The sequence below is a fragment of the Carassius carassius genome, chromosome 30, assembly GCF_963082965.1.
Source record: "Carassius carassius chromosome 30, fCarCar2.1, whole genome shotgun sequence".
NCBI classification, from domain to species: domain Eukaryota; kingdom Metazoa; phylum Chordata; class Actinopteri; order Cypriniformes; family Cyprinidae; genus Carassius; species Carassius carassius.
Window position 1 is genome coordinate 1,831,028 of NC_081784.1, and position 21,445 is coordinate 1,852,472.

The following is a 21,445-nucleotide window of genomic DNA, read 5'->3' on the forward strand; positions in this document are numbered from 1 at the left end:
ATCCTGAAGCAAAACCGAATGAGAAGCACTGGTTTAATTAATGTGAAAATGGAAACACAATCCTGCCCTCTTATTTCTGACCTTGTGATACTGAGTCCACATGATGGGAGGACCAGAAGCTGTAAATTTCATGCATAGTAATGGAGATGAAAGGTTAAACGAATGCCAGACTTTCCTTCACCGCAAAATCCAGCTGCAAATCTCCATGAGCGATGTTGTTTTATTTAGCATCGCTCTCGACATAAATACAACACAAATTGGTATAATTGAATGAGTTATTAGTTGCCGCACTCAGCCGTAGAAATTTAGCATTCATTACATTTCAATAAAACACTATGGGTGGCCATCTGGAGGGAAGGATGGCATATGGTTTACCGTTCGCTCCTTTGCAAAAGCACATGCTCGGATGCCAGAAGCGCTGTCTGTTGCCAAGCTGATTACTGTATGGGTTCCTGAAACCCTCACTTCTCGCTTTCCTTCACTTTATTTGAGCCGGTGTGATTTTTCTCCTTGTTGCTTACCATGTAAACCTACCTGTGATGACTCTGAAAGCAACTAGGCATTAGCCAGTGGTCACACTCAACCCCGTCATGGTTCTTTTGTTAGCCGCGCTCAAATAAGTGGACTCTCCCTTTTTATTTTTCTGCAAATGTGAGTATTAAAGGAATAGTTTGGCCAAAAATGAAAATATACCATTCGCTCACTCCCATTGACTTATTTTTTCTGTTCAGTCGTCTGTTCAGAACATCCTCACTGACAGACACACACCATAAGAGTCACACTTAGAAAAAAAGAATTACATAAAAAGCAGCATTTAAAGTACCTTTTATGTCATTTTGGATTCTATGGTGATTATAAGTATGAAAAAATAATGTGAACATTCTCCTAAATTGATTTTTGTGGTCGACAGAAAAAAAAGCATGTGTTTTTTTTATATTTAAAATGTTCATTCTTATTATTAATATAAAAAAATTAGACTGAGTAGTCAGACTATATAAGCTGAAAGTTTAGAATAAATGCATTTTATTATTATTATTATTCTGCTCACCAAGGATGCATTTTTTTGATCTAAAATACAATAAAAACAGTAATATTGTGAAAAATTATTTCCATTTGGAATAAATTCTTTCAATTTGAACGTGTTGTAAAATGCAATTTATTTCTGTGATGCACAGCTGTATTTGAATTGCATGAATTACAGCTCAAGAAACATTTATTATTATTATTATCAATTTTGAAAACAGTTGAGCTGCTTCATATTTTTTGGAAACCATGATCCACTATTCAAAAGTTTGGGGTAAGAAAAATGTAAAAAGATTTTTTTTGAAGATAAATTCAAATGATAAAGGTAACAAGAAAGACATTTATAATGTTACAAAACTATCTATTTCAAATGAATGCTGTTCTTTAGAACTTGCTATTCATCAAATAATCCTAAAATGTATTAAAGTTTCCACAAAAATATGAAGCTGCAGCAGTTTCCAACATTGATGATAATCAATGCATCGATGCATTACAGGCATATAAATTACATTTTACAAAACACAAACAGACATTTTAAATTCAAATAATTTTCAACACTGTTTTTACTAGATTTTTGATCACATAAATGCATGTTTTGAACACCAGCACCACTGTCACATGCTCATCTCTCACTCAAGGCCATTAAAAAGCAACAGTTGTGGGATTTGAGGGGTACAATGAGGTTATCTGTATTATTTTCCCCGTCACCCCCTCTATTAGGGGATTCCTCTCTGTTTGTATACATGTAGACTTAGAGGTAATTGACCAGTTTCCCCACGCGTGGGTTGTGAGTTCACTAGCTCTTTTTCCTGCGGGAGGATCCTGTCAATCAGATTACTGCATCTGTTTGATTTCAGAAAACACAGAGAGATGATTGTTGCTCTTTTTTGGTGGTGCCATCAATCATTTTTTTCCTTTAAAACATCAATTATAGTCAAAAGTCATCTTGTCATAATCACCAAAGGCCTGCTTTACTAAGCTTTAAACAAAGCAACACTTCAAAAAAAAAAAATCTGTTTTTACTAAATTCTATTATACCTAGCAGTGATGCGTGTTGTGAATTTTAGCAACATTCTATCATAAATTCTATTGGAATCCAAGATTTTAGCAACATTTCTAAAACATAAAATTCTATTGGTATCTAATGTTTTAGAAATATTCTAACATGTCAAAATCTATTGGAATCCAAAAAATTGTATTTATTCTAACACATCAAAATTTATTGGAATCCAACATTTTTGCAACATTCTAACACGTCAAATTCTATTGGAATCCAACATTTTAGCAACATTATAACTCGTCAAATTCTATTGGAATCCAGCCTTTTAACAACATTATAACACAACAAATTCTATTGGAATCCAACATTTTAGCAACATTCTAACACATTAAATTCTATTGGAATCCAGCATTTTAACAACATTATAACACGTCAAATTCTATTGGAATCCAACATTTTAGCAACATTCTAACACGTCAAATTCTATTGGAATCCAGCATTTTAACAACATTATAACACGTCAAATTCTATTGGAATCCAACATTTTAGCAACATTCTAACACGTCAAATTCTATTGGAATCCAACATTTTAACAACATTATAACACGTCAAATTCTATTGGAATCCAACATTTTAGCAACATTCTAACACGTCAAATTCTATTGGAATCCAGCATTTTAGCAATATTATAACACGTCAAATTCTATTGGAATCCAGCATTTTAGCAACATTCTAACGCATTAAAATCTATTGGAATCCAACATTTTAGAATCATTCTAACATGTAAAATTTGACGAATCCAACATTTGAGCAAAATTCTAAAACATCAAATTCTATTGGAATCCAACATTTTATCAACATTCTAACACATAAAATTTTATTGGAATCCAACATTTTATCAACATTCTAACACGTCAAATTCTACTGGAATCCAAAATTTTTGCATCATTCTAGCTTGTTAGATTTTATTGGTATCTGTTGTGAGTCATGCAGAGATCCTTAATGCTTTTATTTTACCCTCTTAGCTCTTCATGATGCATGAAACCAAACACAAACATGTAAATTAATATCTGTAGGTTTTGAGGTCAGCTGAATGAAATCACCAGGAGGTGCAAAGTTGGCTTTTTTGGGGGGAGGGTACAACATTGTCCGCTATCGCTTTAGGAAGCTGTCTGTCTCTAGAGACACAGGTGCGAAGATCGTAATTATCATCCTCTCTGTGCGCTCTCACAGTTTCGTAGACTGTAGGAGGCAGTAGGGAGCTTTAGTGCATCTATATAGTAACATTTATGAAGTTGAAGAAAAAAGAGTCCAACCCGGTCTATTGTGGTTCCTTCTCCAGTGTAAGTCTGAGATGTTTTTAATCTGCCAGTGAACACCACTAATGACATGGCATTAAATTAGATACCTTATAGCATTGAAAGAGCTCTCCAATGTGCTGAAATGTGATATTTTACAACTAGTAACTATAATGTTTTGTGCTGTGATTGAATAGTAGTTCATTAAATAGTTTTTTATAATGTACTGTTTAAACATGAAAGGTTTGTAAGATTTTTTATGTTTTTAAAAAGAAGTCTCTTCTAAGGAAGTCCTAAAAGGCCATGGATTATTAATATTTTTCTTGTTTTCTCATTATCACGACTTAATATTTTCTTGTGGTCACGACAACAAAAGTAGTTTTCTTGTTATTAAAACTTAATTTTCTCGTGATCTCGACATAACAAAAGTTGTTTTGTCGTTATTATGATTTATTATTTTCTCGTGATCTCGACTTAAAAGTTTTTTTTTAGCTTTATTACGATTTATTATTTTCTAGATCTAGACATAATAAAAGTTGTTTTATCGCTATTACGATTTATTATTTTCTCGTGATCTTGACATAACAAAAGTTGTTTTATCATTATTACGATTTATAAATTTCTCGTGATCTCGACATAACAAAAGTTGTTTTATTGTTATTAAGATTTATCATTTTCTCGATCTCGACACAACAGAATTTGTTTTATTGTTATTACAATTTATTTTCTCGAGATCTCTGCATAGCAATAGCTGTTTTATCGTCATTACGATTGATTATTTTTCCCTAGATCTTGACATAAAAGTTGTTTTATCGTTATTACGATTGATTATTTTTCCCTAGATCTTGACATAAAAGTTGTTTTATCGTTATTACAATTTATTTATTTCTCGTGATCTCGACAGGAAAAAAGTTGTTTTAGCATTATTATGATTTATTATTTTCTCGTGATCTCGACACAACAGAAGTTGTTTTATTGTTACTACAATTTATTATTTTCTCCTGATCTCGACACAACAAAAGTAATTTTATCTTTATTACGATTTATTATTTGCTCGTGATCACGACACAACAAAAGTTGTTTTATTGTTACTACAATTTATTATTTTCTCCTGATCTCGACACAACAAAAGTAATTTTATCTTTATTACGATTTATTATTTGCTCGTGATCACGACACAACAAAAGTTGTTTTATCGTTATTACGATTTATTATTTTCTCGTGATTATGACATAACAGAAGTTGTTTTATCGTTATTACGAATTATTATTTTCTTGATCTCGACAAAACAAAAGTTGTTTTATCGTTATTACGATTTATTAATTTCTCGTGATCTCGACATAAAAAAAGTTGATTTATCGTTTTTACGATTTATTATTTTCTCGTGATCTCGACATAAAAGTTGTTTTATCGTTATTACAATTTATTATTTTTTCCTGTGATCTCGACACAAAAGTTGTTTTATCGTTATTACGATTTATTAATTTCTCGTGATCTCGACATAACAAAAGTTGATTTATCGTTTTTACGATTTATTAATTTCTCGTGATCTCGACATAAAAGTTGTTTTATCACTATTAAGATTTATTATTTGCTTGTGATCTCGACACAGCAAAAGTTGTTTTATCGTTATTACGATTTATTATTTTCTCGTGATTATGACATAACAGAAGTTGTTTTATCGTTATTACGATTTATTAATTTCTCGTGATCTTGACAAAAGTTGTTTTATCGTTATTACGATTTATTATTTGCTCGTGATCTCGACACAACAAAAGTTGTTTTATCGGTATTATGATTTATTATTTTCTCGTGATCTCGACATAGCAAAAGTTGTTTTATCATTATTACAATTTATTATTTTTTCCTGTGATCTCGACATAAAAGTTGTTTTATCGTTATTACAATTTATTCGTTTCCCGTGATCTTGACATAAAAGTTGTTTTATCATTATTACGATTGATTATTTTCTCGTGATCTCGACATAACAGAAGTTGTTTTATCGTTATTACAATTTATTATTTTTTCCTGTGATCTCGACACAAAAGTTGTTTTATCGTTATTACGATTTATTAATTTCTCGTGATCTCGACATAACAAAAGTTGATTTATCATTATTACGATTTATTAATTTCTCGTGATCTCGACATAAAAGTTGTTTTATCACTATTACGATTTATTATTTGCTTGTGATCTCGACACAGCAAAAGTTGTTTTATTGTATTACGATTTATTATTTTCTCGTGATTACGACATAACAGAAGTTGTTTTATCGTTATTATGATTTATTATTTTCTTGATCTCGACAAAACAAAAGTTGTTTTATCGTTATTACGATTTATTATTTGCTCGTGATCTCGACATAGCAAAAGTTGTTTTATCGTTATTACAATTTATTATTTTTTCCTGTGATCTCGACATAAAAGTTGTTTTATCGTTATTACTATTTATTAATTTCTTGTGATCTCGACATAACAAAAGTTGTTTTATCGTTATTACGATTTATTAATTTCTCGGCATAACCAAAGTTTGATTGTTTGATCTACTGTTGCTATAGTAACGAACACACCTTTGACGCATCTGATTGTTTTTGTTTCTTTAATTAACATGTTTAAATGGTCAAAGCAACACCACAAACACAGCCAAAGTGCCTTCAGAAGTATGCAGAGAACTATTCTAAAATCTTTTAGAGCTGCTCGGATTCTACTCTCATTCAATTTTCCTTTTATTTGAAATAATATTATACATAACTTATAATTTTTATTAGTCATGCAGGATATGCTGTGACTGATATCATGTGCATTACTGGAGATGCTGTTTGAATTCCACAGAGAACTGTAAAAAATACAAAAGATTACAACACTGTAGAATATCACTGAATTAAATTAAATGTGAAATATTATTACAAATCAAAATAACTGTTTGCTATATGAATATATTGTAAAATATAAGTTATTCCTTTGATTTCAAAGCTGAATTATCAGCATCATTCCTCCAGTCTTCAGTGTCACATGATCCTTCAGAAATCATTGTCATGTGCTGATTTGTGCTCAAGAAACATTTATTATTATTAATGTTGAAAACAATTCATATTTTTGTGGAAACAATGATTTTTTTGTTTTATGTAGTTTTATGTTCTTTTTTAGAATTGATTTTAATGCAGCTAAATGATGCTGCAAAAGCTTCAAGCAAGGAAGAAATGTCTGATTTCATGAATATAAATCCTTTTCATTGATGCATTGTTTTTTTATTTTTCATAAAAATGCTCTAACTAATGGAAAGACTAGTAGTTTGTTATATCAGGTTTGACAGTACTTTAGATTACTTAACGTATCACTTCCTCTATACCACAGATTTGTCTTTAAAGTATCAGTGCACTTAAGTCTTAAAGTGTCTGAATATTACTACATATACTTGCAAAACATCAAAGCAAGTGTTATTTGTTGTATTTCTCTCTGTAGCTGTGGAGGTCCGGTGCTGGAACACATTTGGGAGGCAGATTTGGAAGCTTGTCATCTGCTCCTGAAAAGCCTCGATCAGCACACATCCATTATCTCCGAAACCGAGGATCTGCCCTCTGTTCCTGGATCGGTTTCAGATGTCCTGCTGTTCAGTAAAGAGGAATCGGACTGCGCCATGTTGACCGCTCTTGGGGGCCGCTGGTGCCTCGAGGCCAACCTCCAACACTCAGAGTTCACTAAGGTAAAAACACAACACATTAAATATCACCAAAATCTACACAAAATCTACTTTAATGCATGTTCATGGTCTAAAAATGTTTGTCTTTGTATATTTCATTTTTTCGATTGAATGCATCTAGGCCACTTGGCGAGTATTGGGTAAAATGAACCATGTAAAGCCTGAAATAATATAATCTGTTTGAAAATGGAAGTTTATTTAAAACTTAGACAATCTAATTAAATAAATATGTTGTTTGTTGAGTATCATAATTAACACATCAGGCCTCTGTGGCCCATATAGTATTATGACAACAAAAATACATTTTCAAAGGTTCAAACTGAGCAAAAATATGCAATTTGATGCAGATGCTGATATATCTGTGAACGAAAAGTAATGAAATATGGATGCTTGCAATGTGAATCAGTGAGAACTTGCATAAAATAATATAAATATCAGTCGTCACTCACATTAGTAAGAATATATTTAAATGCTTAGTGCATGATCAAAACATAAAGCAATGCAATGATGATTGAGAGATGAACAAACAAACGCTCCTCTTAAGATCCTGAGGATCAATAGTACTTGATAAAAAAAACTGGATACTTTTTGTTAGTTTAATAATAGACATATTTAATGTACTTTTGAGAGTTTTACATTTATGTAACCCTGGAACACAAAAGCAGTCTGGGGTATATTTGTATATAAGACAAAAATATAGATTTTTCTTCTATGACAAAAATCATTAGGATATTAAGTAAAGATAATGTTCCATGAAGATATTAGGTACATTTCCAACTGTAAATACATCAACATTTTTGATTCGTAATATGCATTGCTAAGAACTTAATTTGGACAACTTTTAAAGGTGTTTTTCTCAATATCTAGATTTTTTTGCACCATCAGGATTTCAAATAGTTTATCTCGGCCAAATATTTACATATATATCTTATAAATCTTAATTTCGGAAAAATGTACACTTAAGACTGGTTTTGTGGTCCAGGAGCACGTGTGTGTGTGTGTGTGTGTGTCATCGTTGACTGAATTGAATCTGATGAGTACAACACTATCTCACACTGGAATACAAAGAAAATGAGAAACTAAAAATAGAAACCCTTTTCCTTCGGCTCCCTTCATTTCCATAAAAACCATCCATTTGCTGAATGACTCTAATTTCCTCTCTGTTCTTCTTCCTTCGCTGCCCTTCTTGTTCATAACTTTCTGGAAGTCGTACTAATATCTTTCAGCTCAGCAGGGCTCTGTTGTCTCTACTGTTTTGTCTTTTGTCTGTTGAAGATCATCCACTCTTCCTAACACTCGTCCAGGACTCAGAAGGTGAGGTGATGCTGTTTTCCTCTTCTCTCTCATCTCTCACTCACTGCTCTTCATCCTCAATACATCTGTTCTCACATAGAAAACACAGCACAGTATTTATGTGTAATATTTGTCTAACAAACCTAAATAATGTTAATATAATAAAAGCAGTATACTATTATTATTAAATGAAATACAAATTTTATAATGATTATATAAGTAAGTGGAAGTGTGTTTGAATAGCATAAATAATTAGTAGTAGTAATTATAATAATTATAGACATGTATAATACTTTTGTTGTATTATATTATATATTATTAATAATTAATGTACAATAATGTATACTAAAAATATGGATCTTATTATAATTATTATGTATGCTATTTGGACACACTTGCACATATGTATGTATTGTAATAAATTATATTAATACTAATGATAATTGTACTATAAAAGAGGTATTATAATTAATAATATAATTTAATATACATAAAATATTAATGAATACAAATTTAATTAATAACAGCAGTACTAGAAAATTATTATAATATTACTATAATATATGTAATATATATATATATATATATATATATATATATATATATATATATATATATATATATATAGTAAATTACTGTATAGTTAGTAATAATAAAAATAATAATCATCATACTTTTCTAGTACTAATGTTGTTGACGATGATTAATAATAATAATAATATATATAATATAATAATATAGTAGCTGTTATTATAGATACATTATAGTTAGAATGTATAGTTACAAAAATGATAATAATAGAAATGTGCATTATTACTATTATTATTAATTTTCTAATAATTATATAATTATAATGGCTATAATTTACTAACTTATTATTAATGTTATATTTTATTAATATATTATGGTATTGGGCACACTTTTCTCTCTCTCTCTCTCTCTCTCTCTCTCTCTCTCTATATATATATATATATATATATGTATATGTGTGTGTGTGTGTGTGTGTGTGTGTGCTAATATACTTTTTGCCTGCAGCCATCTATTTCTTATGAATATATTGCTTTAGCAATAAACCATTGACTTTTTTGACAAGCTAAATATGATTTTAGACCCGGTCAAAATCTAATAAAAGAGGCAACCTGGGACACTTTAATATTGCTCCTGCTTTTCCTGAGGTCGACTCCCATCAGCTCCAGTTAAACTCCTAGATCTGTCACTGTGAGCTAATTATTGTCTGCTTTAGCACACAACTCCTGAATGCAATCATTACCCACACAGATGGGCCGAACCCGTTCAATTATTCTGCTTCTTGTCAGCCGTAATGACGAGTTATTGCACACTTCCCGTAATGTCAGTGCACTGAGTGCTTTTTAATAAAAGATGAGGTTTATTGTTTTGTTTTAATCTTCTGCTAAAGTGACTCATTCGTCCTTCTGTGTCTTGCAGAAATTAGAGGAGTTTCTCTTCTGTTTGGAGGATGCTTCCCCTGAGGTGAGTGATGGCTGCTGTATTTACACAAATCTGATGTTAAAAATATGAGTCTTTAAACTTCACACGACAAAAGAAGCTCTCATCATTTCCATTTCCATCTGTCCATCACGTAATGTCATCATTTGACTTTAGAGTATACTCTATAAAAAGTGTGGGCTTCGTTTATTGCACATTTCGTCATTCTTTGACCTTTACAATGCCTTTTTTATTCACTTTTGTAAGTAAGAAAATCATGTGTTCAGAATAAGATTAGAGAAAGTAAATGACAGGAGATGGGTTTATCGTCTTAATCTCTGATCTAACAGATGTTTTAACCCCGTCATAAAAAGGACTGCATTGTGACAGAATTAAAGCAGTTCTATTTTAGTTATTTTAGTTCTATTTTCTGTTTTCAGTTTAATTTTAGTTAAAGTTTTAGAAGTGTTTTTGTCTTTTTTTTATATTTCTGTTTATTTATATATATTTTTTTATTTCCAGTTCATAATTTTAGTTAAACTTTAACTTTAGTCATTTACCAAGGCATCATTTCTAATTATATATATATATATATATATATATATATCATTTTGTAATGTGCTTTTAAAATTTTTATTACTATTTTTGCTTAATTTGTACTTACTCTTTTTTGTTATTATTTCAGTATCATTTATTTTTCTTTCGGTTTTAGTTTTGATTTATTTCCAGTTCTTAATTGTAGTTCTTCAGCTTATTTCAGGTAGATGCCGAGGCATAATGTCTAATTTTGTTTAGTTTAATTTTTTTACATTTTGCTATGTTAAAAAAATAATAATTATATATATATATATATATATATATATTACTATCCATATTTCATTGTATTTTTTTTTTTTTTTTTTTTACTATTTAAGCTTAATATTTTACATTTAATTTTTTTCTTATTTTCTCGTTTTGTTTCAATTTATTTTTACTTAAGTTTTAGTTCTATTTTAATATTTTCTGTTCATGCTTTTCATCTAATATTTTTAATTTAATGTTACTTCAGCTTAATTTAAATTAACAAAAATGTTTTTAGTATCTGTATAGTTTTTATTAATTTTTATTTATTAGTTTATTAATCTTAGGTTTAATAGTTATTAAATATTAAGTATTAGTTTTAGCACTTAAAGTTAAACAACAAAAATGAGGAATGTTCCCTTGGCAACTAAATAAAAATTATATATATATATATATATATATATATATATATATATATATTTTTTTTTTTTTTTCAATATATATATATTGAGTTAACATTTATTTGATTTCAAGCAATGATGTAAGTAATGGTCTTATATTTTAGTTTCATTTTAGCTAACTATAATAACCTTAAGTTAATGCAGGTCGGTCTCGCAATCGGCATTAGAGCCCTTTTGCATAATGCCTACAGCATTGCATTGTGGGAAATGGAAAAATCAAACCTGTAATGAGGTTTGCATGCGCAGGGATTTAATTAAAGCCACCCTGACCTCTCCATCAACATTTAAACTTCAGCACCTGACTGTGTGAACGATGTTCAATCAATAGCCAGTCCGTCAATCCATTTATTCAGTGCAGCGTTTGTGTCAGCCTCCACAAAGCGATACCAGAGTTACAGCAATTACAGTCTTTCTGAACCAGGAACCAGGTATAAGTGCTTAGAGATGTCACTGACACAAGTAGCAAATCAACTCCAAATACCAATAGCTATAGAAAATATCTCACAGGAAAGAATTTAGTTTGTCAATCCATTGCAATCAGTCTGATATAGTTTGACTGGTTCTTTAATGACCTTTAGGAGATGAGGTAGAGGTCAGTATTGTGTCTGGAGCAAGAAAAGGCTTTTGTTACAGCAGCACAGAATGGATAATATAGTCTCTTCTCACATTTAAGGTCTTTTTAGTGGTTTGTGACCATTAGTTGATCATTAGTTCTTATTTTAAATGCTCTTTATAGACAGCAACTTGACTCAATTGATTCCAGTGAAGTTTGATGGATTGGTCCACAGTGTTATTTTTGTATTAATTACATCTATTATAATTTATATTCATATTTAAATGTATTTAAATATATATATATATATATATATTCAGTTTTCATTTAAATTTTAGTTAAATTTGTTGTAATTTTGTTCTGTGCTTTTGACATTTTCATTTGTTTTAATTTATTTTTATTTAGGTTTAATTAATTAATTTTACATCTAATATTTGTATTTTATTTCAGATTTCAATTAACACAATTTAAAAAAAATGTAGCTTTAGCTTTTTTATATTTTCAGTTTTCATTTAAATTTTAGTTACATTTTTTAAATTTTGTTATACTTTTTATATATGTATATATATATAGGTACTATTTGTTTATTTTGATTCTTTTTTTAACTATTTAAGTTTAAATAATTTTATTAGTTTTTCTTTATTTTACTATTAATATTTATTTTTAGTTCATTTTTTGTCTGTTTTTAGCTCAGTTTATGTTTTTCATCTTCTTTCAGCTTTATTTCAATTAACACATTTTTTTTAATAGGTGTTGTTGTAAATGTCTAGTTTTAGGTTTTATTTTCTACATTTCTTAAGCTTCTAGTCATTTTTATACCATCATAGGTTCAGTTTTTATTTTAGTTTAATGTTTAGTAATTCTATTATGTGATTTTATTATTTTAAATATTACTATTTAGGCTTAATTTATTTTCATTTCAGTTTTAGTTTCATTTAAATTTGCACATTTTTCATCTTATATTCATAATTTATTACTACTTAAAACCTTTTTTTTTTTTTTTTTTTTTAGTTTTTGTTCTAGTTAAGGATAATAACCTGGATGGTGCCCTATGATGTTGTCTAGTCAGGGAGCTCAGTAGGATTTTCCTTTATATTCTCCATTTCTTGCTCGTATAGTCAGTGCTAGAGGACCATTAACCAAACCTCACATTAAATAGCCTGAAAATGTCTTCGTAAATACTAGTGTTGTCATGGTACCAAAATTTCAGTATTCGGTACCGATACCAGTGAAAATCAACGGTTCTCGGTACCAATTTCGGTACCAAAGCATAACACTAAAATATGCTAATTAAAAAAATATTTACTTTTCAGCACTAAAAGTAAAACCAATGCCATTCTTTATACTTATTTACAATTGTGTTTAAAGTTTTTCTACAAGTTATATAATTATGCAAAACAGTAAACAAGTTTCACCCAAATTTAATTTGTCTTTTAATTTATGAAATTTAAACACATTTTATTTTTGGTAAATAAAGGGGATTTGCTATTCAAATTAAAACGTGGAAGAAATATTGTGATTTATTTCTTTAAAAAATAAAGTTTTATAATTTTTTTCAACAGTAGTAGCAGTATCACATACATTTTACTAAATAATAGTAATATTTCTAGCACAATGCCTTTATGTAAAAATTAACTTTTAGGTCTAATGAATGCATATTTGTCATTTTAACTGAACTTAAGACTGGTGGTGATGCTTAAGATATTTTTGGTCATTGAGGGTTTCTGTAAAAAAAATAGTAATAGATCATATTAATTATTATTAAAAGATAATACTACTTCTAATTCTACTATCATACTAATGTATATCCAATGCACTATGAATTGATGAGCTGCTGGGCTCATGAATATTAATCACGTTGTCTGCGTTCGGTCAAAATGATTTGCTGAAATCAAAACAGGGACGGTACTAGATCAGCGCCAGCCAATGACATTGCCATTTGCGCATTAGCTCCGCCCACTACCGGAGAAACCGGTATGTCTTCTGCTTGTTCGAAAATGAATATGAATAATTCTAAATGAACTCCATTATTTTGACAGGAGAAGACAACAAAGAATAGTTTACATATAGTGTGTCGATTCAGCGTGGTAAGACTCTCGCTCGCTCTCTCTTTGCATGTGTGAGAAACAGTGCTATCAGTAAAGCGACGGTGAGTCGTGCTCCTTCACGAAGAGTTTACAGATCATCAAATACAGGTGCGCTGTGCGTCCATTGAGATGAACTGAACAGTTCAGATCGCTTGATGGAGAGAGAACTCTGAAGCTCAGATGCTGAAATTAATGCAAGCGTCATGCGCTTCAGTCTATGTAGTAAACAAACCCGCACGTCTCTGCCATTCATTAATTCACACAGAGACGCGCAGAACACGGATTCATATTTCTAACAACTTTTGCGGCTTAACATTTACAGATACTGGTCCATATGGAGATTTGATTTGATTAATTTATGCTAACTTTGACAAATTCCATGACTGTCCATATTAAAATGTCAGTTTCATTTTCATGACTGGATTTTGAGATTCTGTCCTCGTTTTTTGCTTCGCGGAAATCATAGCGCTGAACCGGGTTTGAACGGGACCTCGGTACTACCGGTACTTAAAGAAACCTGGTACAGTCACATTTAAATTTTTTTAATACCGACTTGGTACCGAAGTACCGGGTCTTTTGACAACACTAGTAAATAGGAACAGTGCATTTGATACAATCAGAATTATACTAATATTCCCTTTGTGAAGGATTTTTGTAGTAATATGTATCTCATGATTATCACAAGGGTACAATTTGTGCAGTCTATAAGCAGACTGCGTCCTTTTAAACACATTAAAGCGATCGCGGTGACCTTTAAGAACATACGCCCAGCATGATTTCCATTACACCTCAATAACTGTATCACTCAGGCCATTTGGTGCGGCTGTTTTATCCCGAATGTGTCCCTGGAGACTCCAGCCTCTTTCAGAAGTGCTTTAATTCACCCGCACTGTGATGTTGGCATTTATAAGCCTGTGTGGGGGGTCTAAGAATAGACTGCAGGCCTCAGTAAAGTGACAAGAGGCCGTTCCTGAGAGAAACGGGCGGATGTGAGTCAGTCGAACACCTCGAGATGCTCTCTGACTCTGAGCGCCGGAGAAAAAGTTTGAATCATGCTTTGATGGAACTGGGACGGAGCCGATCGTGTGGATCTGTCCCACTTACCTGGTGGCACTAAACGGTTGGGTGAAGTCATTAAAAGTGTCATATGATGCAAAGACTAAAGTCTCAAACCCAAAGAGATATTCTTTATAAAGGTTAAGTCAACCACGCCCCCCAAAACACTTGTTTAAACACGCCCCCACATGTCTATGTCACAATGTGGGAAGATTTGCATAACTCCGCCCAAATGTTCACGCAATGAAAGCAGGTGTAACTTTTATTCTCACTGTTGCCATGTCGTGAAGACAATGTTTCATTGTAAGAGTTGCCTACAATATTGGTGTCTGTTTCTTTAAAGTGTTGCAATTCCAACTATGCAAGGAACAGTCTGCCGTTTCTGACACAGCGTGTAAGTATGTTTTCATATTTAAAAGATTTGCCACTGATGATTCAAACGCGAGTTTTGAACGGTGTAGAGTAGTGCTTGTGTGTCGTTTCTCTGATCACAAATGCACACATGGTTTTATGTTTATGCAGCGCGATATGCAACAACGCGTAAAAAGACAGTATAAGTCATTATATTCAGTAATTATGTCCCCACTGGATGCAACAAAAGACTTTTATAGTGGATTTTATCTCGTCGCGCCGGGACACACAGCATCATAGTATAGTAAGGGGCATAACATTTCCATCACACGCTTGATGAATTCGGCCAATCACAATGCACTGTATAGCTGGCCAATCAGAGCAAACCTTGCTTTTCAAACCGATGATTATTGAAAAAAGTGACGCATTTCAGAAAGGCGGGGCATAGAGGAGCAACAATAATGAACATTGTGTGGAAAATGTGTTTTTTGAACATTAAACTGGATACACACATTGCATTACATCAAATACACAAAATAATGTTTGTTTTTTGCGACGTCATGTGACTCCTTTAATGCGTCACGGAGGAACACGCTGTCGGTTCTGGACTCAGATGAGGGAAATTGACAGATTAACATCATCATCTATACTTCTCTGCTTTAATATTAGCAAATTGAGATTATGGATTCTTTCACCGTTTTTCATGAATGACCCAGTTAACACACGCCAGTGTATTTAGCTTTATTTTATTTCAGTTTGTTTAGAAATCTTAGTACTTTAATATAAACTAGTTGCAAAGTTTTTCAAGAAATTTAAATTTATCAGAAATACAGTTTGCTGTGTTCCAGATTAAACTAACCTGGCTCTTTCTACAGTACACCCTAAAAACACTGCTTATATTTGGGAAAAAATAAACTCGATTTTAAACACCATCACCGCTTTTTCTAGCATACAAACAAACCAGTAAGAACAGATTCACTGATATTTTAAATCATGAATGCTGTGTAAACATCTGCTGCATGTTGTTTTAACTTCAGACTGCTTTCCATCCATGTATTTTAGTGACAAAAATTGACACACATTGCGGTGCCAGATGTGTGAGAAAAACCATTACCAGGATATTAGCGCCATTCTTGAGCAGCAGTGGGTGTTTTGCAGGTTTAATTGGTGTGTTTTCGTGTCTCAGGATCTGTGCGGAGAGACGACAGAGCTGACAGAGCGATGTGAACTCATCAGTGAGCGACTGCATTATCTGGAAGACCGGCTTCAGACTGCTATAGACCACCATGACAAGGACCTCACTCATATCCTTACAGAGCTTTGTGTGTGTGTGTGTGTGTGTGTGTGCCACTCTTTTAAGTGCTCCGTTCTCATGTTCTCGCTCGGGCTTTATAAAAATTCATGAGTGGAGAGGAAATGACAGGTACACGTCTCACACGATCATTAGAGCCACTAATGTAACCTGCCCGTCACTTTAACCCTCCTAAAGAGCTCCTTCATGGAAACCATTTGATTTGACAGCACACGATGCTCTCTTCTGGACAGGACTTAAGGATGAGACTGAACGGATCGCTGGCCATTTCTTTTTTCAGTGATACTGAATATGAGGGATGGGATTTTAGTTAGAAGAGAAATTCAGGGCTCAGCAAAGTTTGAAAGAAGGCGACAGACAGAGAAAAGGGAAATGGAGACAGACTAGAGGAAAAGGTATAGATGAGATTGATCTTCATTCCATCCAACTTCATTTGACTTTGTTCCTTTATAGCGATAATTCTCACACTTCAGGATCAAGGTTTTACATAAGATATCAACAGGCACTAATTTGGATTATTTACTGCTGTTTACAAATATTGTGAACCACTGCTTTGCTTTGTGTTATATATTTCCGTATTTGAATATAAATTATTATTTAAATGTTAATATTTGTAATGTATAATTAATGATTATTTATTATAAGTAATATATTATAATAATGTATTAATTATTTATAAAAAAATATATATAAGGAATATCTCACATTAGTGCATTATTTTATTAATATATATATTTATTATTTTATATTTTTGTCAATTAATAAATACACCATAAATACATAAATTAACAAATTGTTATATTAAATTCTATACATACATAGATAATTACATTATTGTTGAATTAGATTATTTCAATTCAATTATCTTTAGAAATGTATAATTAATACATAATTATTTATAAATATTGTATAAAAAAATTTATAATTATAACTTATAAAAAATATAGTAGGAATATCCCACATTGCATTGTTTATATATAATAATAACATATATATATAAATATTTATGTAATATTTTATTATATTATATTGTTTATAAATTATATTATTAAAATATAAATTATTTATATATTTCTAGAGTATAAATATTTTCTTAATTTTATATATTTATTATTCATTTTATTATTTAATTGAATCCTATTATACATAAATAAATATATATATATATATATACTTGGATTAAAGCGTCTGTGTGTGTATATATATATATATATATATATATATATATATATATTTATATATATATTTAAGTATACATTGGCATCCCAGGTAAACTTTTAAACGCAAATTTGTGGCCCACTAATTAAAAAAGACGTGAATGAAGCGCTGCATTAACTAACCGTGTAATTAAAAATGCCATCATGCTAATGATTTGTTAGCTCCATAATGTCTTGCTCTGTTGAAAACACAAATCAAACCTTGACAGAATATTATGAATCATAATGTCAGAATCATATGCTCAGATATGCAAAATATTAATAAACCAAACAATCTTATTTAATCTTGTTTGTTTTTGGTATGTGTATGAGGGGTAAATGAAACCTCCCGCAGTGTCTCGTCTCAAAGACTTTCATTATTCGTGCATGAGGTTTGGTTTTCATGTAGATGACAAAAATAGTAATTAAACCCACAGTAACTTGAGCAACACACAAAGCTGGTTTGATTACACTGGTTAAGCAGATAGATGAGCAAATAAACATAAGTCGAGGTTTGTGTCTGAGGATGATCTTACTAATCCTTTTTCATATTTCATGAAGCGCTCTTTAACGGCTATTAATTATGAATGGGGACAATCTGGGGCCATTTGGAGAGAAAACATGCCTGTCAGGCCACAAGAGGTGTCCCTTTAATTTTCCACTTATACCGGACGCTTAGTGATCGTATAATTGTGCAATCTGTGTCAGATGTTCAGGCCAAACATAATGAAAATCTTTTAAGATGGGTTGTTCTGGTATGTGTCAGAAGAATGATGTGAACTGCGTCCAAACATTTTTTGTCACACCAGCTAATGGTGGATGAACTGAAAAAAACATTATTATTATTTTTAAAAAAATATTTTAATAATAATAATAATGCATGGCTGCTAAGAATTATATATATTTTTGTATCAAAATAAAAATAGTTATTTTTTATCATTATTAAAGTAATGCATATATAATAAAAAATAATGCATATATAATATAATAAAAAAAATATATTGAATTAAATAATTTGATAATAATTACTTTAATTAATAAATATCATAATTAATGGCCAGTAACAATTATAGTTTTCTTTATTAAAATAACTGTATTAAATTGTTATTTAAATAGTAATAGTGCTAATAATGATTATTTTATGTATTTATGAATTTCTTATGGCCGGTCCTGCATTTATATATTACTATAATATATATATTACTATTTTCCTATATATATATATATATATTTATATATATATATTTTTTTTTTCTTTTCTTAAAAGTGTATTTTTGTTTGTTTTGACAATTGAACCCTGAAGCCTCTGAGTTTTTAGGCATGTTAACATATTTAAAAACAACAACAAAAACAAAACTCTGGTCATGTTTTCTTTAACTCTAATGCCCACTGTCTTTAGAGAAAGAGGTTCAGGAAGTGAAGGCTGCTCTTCAAGAGATGCTGTCACAGCTGAAGGAGGAAGAAGATGAAGGAAAGTATTGTGATGTAGAAGAAGAACAGGTTGAAGATGAAGAGCTAGAAGAGGAGCATTACTTCAGTGACAGCTGGGAAATCTGAACAGACTCATGATTTATAGAAGTCTGTTTTCATGCTATCCTCTCGCACTGAGCACTTAAAGAGAATAGTTTCTACTTTCATCTACTTGCTCACATGTAATTTGAAAAAAGCATTTGCTCTTTGTTTACTCTATGCTACGTTTCGTCTTTTGTCGAGGTTGCCAGTACAAACCACTGTCCACTTTCATTGAAAAGTGTCATAAATTTCAGTTTCATGCAAGTAAGAAAATAGTGTTTGGAATGACATGTGGGTGAGTAAATTATTTCATGATTAGGATCACTAAAATATAATTCACATCTCAGTGTTGCCAACCACTATTTTATTCTTGTCCTGTTTATTTATTTAACTTACTATATTTTGCAGCAGTTTCTTTGCTTTTACATCACATCGCAGAGGCCTGATTTTGGAGCTTCAGGTTATTTTAGTATATTTAACAGCATGGCATCCTATCTATTTATTTAAATTGCTTTGATATATCATTATATATGCCTGGGACCAATTTTATTTTTTATATAGATATAAAGACCAATAAATCTGAAAAAGGTGAATAAAAAAGTACCCGTCGGTTCAGACTATGAGCTCACGATTGTAATGTAACCTTAATTTATTTCCGCCGTACAATTGAACCCTGAACAGTGTTTTCAGGTTCATGACAGAAGTATGTGGTGCTTTGACTGTATTTCTGTCCTGCTGATGATTTGTGAATTATAAGGGCCATGTAGCATCAAGATGATGCTAAAAAAAATTTTTAACCATCTCCTTATTTGAAGCACAAAACAGGTGGTTTTTTTTTTTAAATATATTTATTTCACTTTTTTAAAGAAAGCACTTTTAAAATGCAATGTTTTTGTCTTTGTTACCTGTGGATTTTCACCTGTACTGAAAATGTCATTGTTTGTACTAATCCCACAAATGTATATTTGCATGTTCATAATCTGGTTTTACTCACCATTTTTTTATTTTATATATATTATATATATATATATATATATATATATATATACAGTATGCCAATTCTTAAGTTGTTAGTATGATATTTTTATTGTTTTTAAATACATTGGATACTCTTGCAAAAATGCCTTTGTATTTCTTCCCCCCATAAAACACCCAAGTTTAGTTTGTAAAACATGACACCAGACGACACAAAATGCTAACAAAAGGCATCTTAAATGAATAAAGTCGTTATGAAAAGAGATTCAGCATGAGTTTGTGTAATATAAATCATAAAAAAGATGTGGAGAAATGTAGCCTTGCATCACTTGCTCAAGAGTGGATGCTCTGCAGTGAATGGGTGCCGTCAGAATGAGAGTCCAAACAGCTGATAAATACATCACAATAATCCACAGCACTCCAGTCCATCAGTTAATGTCTTATGAAGCCAAAAGCTGTGTGTTTGTTTTGGACTTTTATGGCTTGTAAACAAAGCTTGATCTGTGCAGATTTCTCTCCTGATTCAGACCAGATGGCTTTACTTCACTGGAGGAAGCGTTATTATGGATTATGGACTCTTAGTTTATGTGGAAGAAAGTTGTAAACGTCCTAATGATAGATTTGCTTCTTACAAACATGCAGATTTTATCTTCAGATTTTATGTTAACTGATGGACTGGAGTGCTGTGGATTACTTGAGGATTATTGTGATGTGTTTATCAGCTGTTTGGACTCTCATTCTGACGGCACCTATTCACTTCAGAGCATCCATTGCTGAGACATTGATGCAATGCTACATTTCTCCAAATCTAAAGAACATACAAACTCATCTACATCATGGATGGCCAGAGGGTGAGTACACTTGCAGCAAATCTTAATTTTGGGGCGAACTGTTCCTTTAACAATCCATCTCAAACCTTTAGTCTGAAGGCTATAAGTAACCTATATACCTCTCTATTATAGATCATTGGTCTTTATTGGGTGACTTCTGATATGCCCTCTTTATGCTTGGGATATCTAAATGTTTAATTTTTTCCGGTTTTGGCTTTGTTTTCCTATTGTTCTCACACTAGCTGAAGATAAGGGGAAGTCGTGGCCTAATGGTTAGAGAATCGGACTCCCAATCGAAAGGTTGTGAGTTCGAGTCCCGGGCCGGCAGGAATTGTGGGTGGGGGGAGTGCATGTACAGTTCTCTCTCCACCTTCAATACCACGACTTAGGTGCCCTTGAGCAAGGCATCGAACCCCCAACTGCTCCCTGGGCGCCGCAGCATAAATGGCTGCCCACTGCTCCGGGTGTGTGTTCACAGTGTGTGTGTGTGTGTGTGTGTGTGTGTGTGTGTGTGTGTTCACTGCTTTGTGTGTGTGCATTTCGGATGGGTTAAATGCAGAGCACAAATTCTGA

General features: G+C 31.5%; 1 protein-coding gene across 4 annotated transcripts in view; it reads left to right on the plus strand.

Moving 5' to 3' along the window:
- LOC132110390 (disrupted in schizophrenia 1 protein-like) overlaps positions 1-16,526 on the plus strand; it is a 50,088-nt gene extending 33,562 nt beyond the window's left edge. Inside the window, exons 11-14 of one of the 4 annotated variants that reach the window (XR_009424641.1) lie at positions 6,783-7,023; positions 8,296-8,334; positions 9,760-9,804; positions 16,234-16,327. Coding sequence is in view for 2 of the 4 variants with exons in the window: in XM_059516952.1 (XP_059372935.1) it covers positions 6,783-7,023; positions 9,760-9,804; positions 16,234-16,452 (505 nt within the window). In the remaining 2 variants the exon portion in view is untranslated. Of the gene's footprint in view, positions 1-6,782; positions 7,024-8,227; positions 8,335-9,759; positions 9,805-16,233 lie in introns of all 4 variants that reach the window. The other 3 variants (XR_009424642.1, XM_059516952.1, XM_059516954.1) reach the window with 3 other exon arrangements.
- The last annotated feature ends 4,919 nt before the right edge of the window (positions 16,527-21,445 follow it).